Source organism: Plasmodium reichenowi, chromosome 2 (assembly GCF_001601855.1).
Source record: "Plasmodium reichenowi strain SY57 chromosome 2, whole genome shotgun sequence".
Lineage (NCBI taxonomy): Eukaryota > Apicomplexa > Aconoidasida > Haemosporida > Plasmodiidae > Plasmodium > Plasmodium reichenowi.
The window spans coordinates 665611-666947 of NC_033647.1; the positions used below are offsets into that span (position 1 = coordinate 665611).

Sequence of the window (1337 nt, forward strand, 5' to 3'; positions counted from 1 at the left end):
AAAATAAAATAAAATAGTTATAAAAAATTGTATATTATATATATATATATATATATATATATATATATATATATATATATATATCCTTGAGTAAATTCAAACTTTTTAATTATTATGCAATTTAAAATGAAAAAAAACAAAACATGTTAATTAATAAAAAAAAATGAAAAAAAAATATAATATATATAACAATTTATTTATATACTAAAAATTAAAAATTTTTGAATGTGTATATTTATATATATATATATATATATACATTGCTATAATACATATAAAATTACGAAAAAAGAAAACAAAAACATATAAAACAAAAAAAAGTCTAACAAAATTGAAAACCAAACAAAATAACTAAACAAAAACGAATAATAATAATAATAATAATAATAACAATAATAACATTATTATTATTATTATTATTAAATTAATATATAAATCAAAAGATTATGTGAATGTTTTATATTTATTTTATTTTTAATTTTTAATTTTTTTTTTTTGTTTAAATATAAAACATTAAATATTCGGTATCAAATTTAGGTATGGTATTAATTATTTCCTTGAAATAAAACCATATATGAGTAAAATAACATATTAATTATAATTTTATTTGTTCTGTATTTAATTTTTTTTTTTTTTTTTTCTTGTTCATGCTTCGGGTTTGTATATTTTAACCTTGGCTTCATGATTCTTCCTTGATCTTAAATTTTGCATAGATTCACTATAATGCATTCTTAGACACATTTTTTTTATGAGTGTATAAATAATTATGATTACCAAGATAAAAACAATTGCTATAAAAGCTATAATGTCATAAAGAATTTTGAATGTGAAAACAAATGGTGCTAATATATATTTCGTTGGTAAAAAAAAGCAGTTTGTGTTATCCATAAAAAAATATAATATTTCATTTAATATATAATTAATTTTTTGAAAATATCTTACAAATTTCCCTTTGATTTTAGAAAATGGAGATTTTTTTTTTTTGGGTTTACGCTTTATTAATTCATATGGCGCTGTTGAATATCTGTCTTGAATAAATCTTCGAGTTCTTGTGGTACTCGCTTTCGAAGAATCAAAACTAATATCTAGCATTTTTACTGTTGCATCGTTAAAGGCATCATAAACTTCTGTTAAGGTTCTACATGATATTAAACCTAATCTTTTTCCTAGGAGATTCTTTTTTCCTTTGTAGTGTATATTATAATCATACTAAAAAAAAAAAAAAAAAAAAATGGGGGTGTTTAAAATTTTTTTTTTTATTTTTTTTTTATTTTTTTTTATTTTTTTTTTTTTTTTTATTTTTTATTTATTTTTATGTTTTTTTTTTTTTTTTTTTT

At 17.0% G+C, this 1337-nt stretch overlaps 1 protein-coding gene across 1 annotated transcript; it reads right to left on the minus strand.

Annotated features, from left to right (window-relative positions):
• Positions 1–645: 645 nt before the first annotated feature.
• On the minus strand, positions 646–1209 carry PRSY57_0219200 (putative exported protein; the record flags this gene model as incomplete). Its single annotated transcript, XM_020114443.1, has 1 exon — positions 646–1209. A coding segment is annotated over one exon (564 nt), but the record flags the coding sequence as incomplete, so codon positions are not given.
• Between the last annotated feature and the right edge of the window lie 128 nt (positions 1210–1337).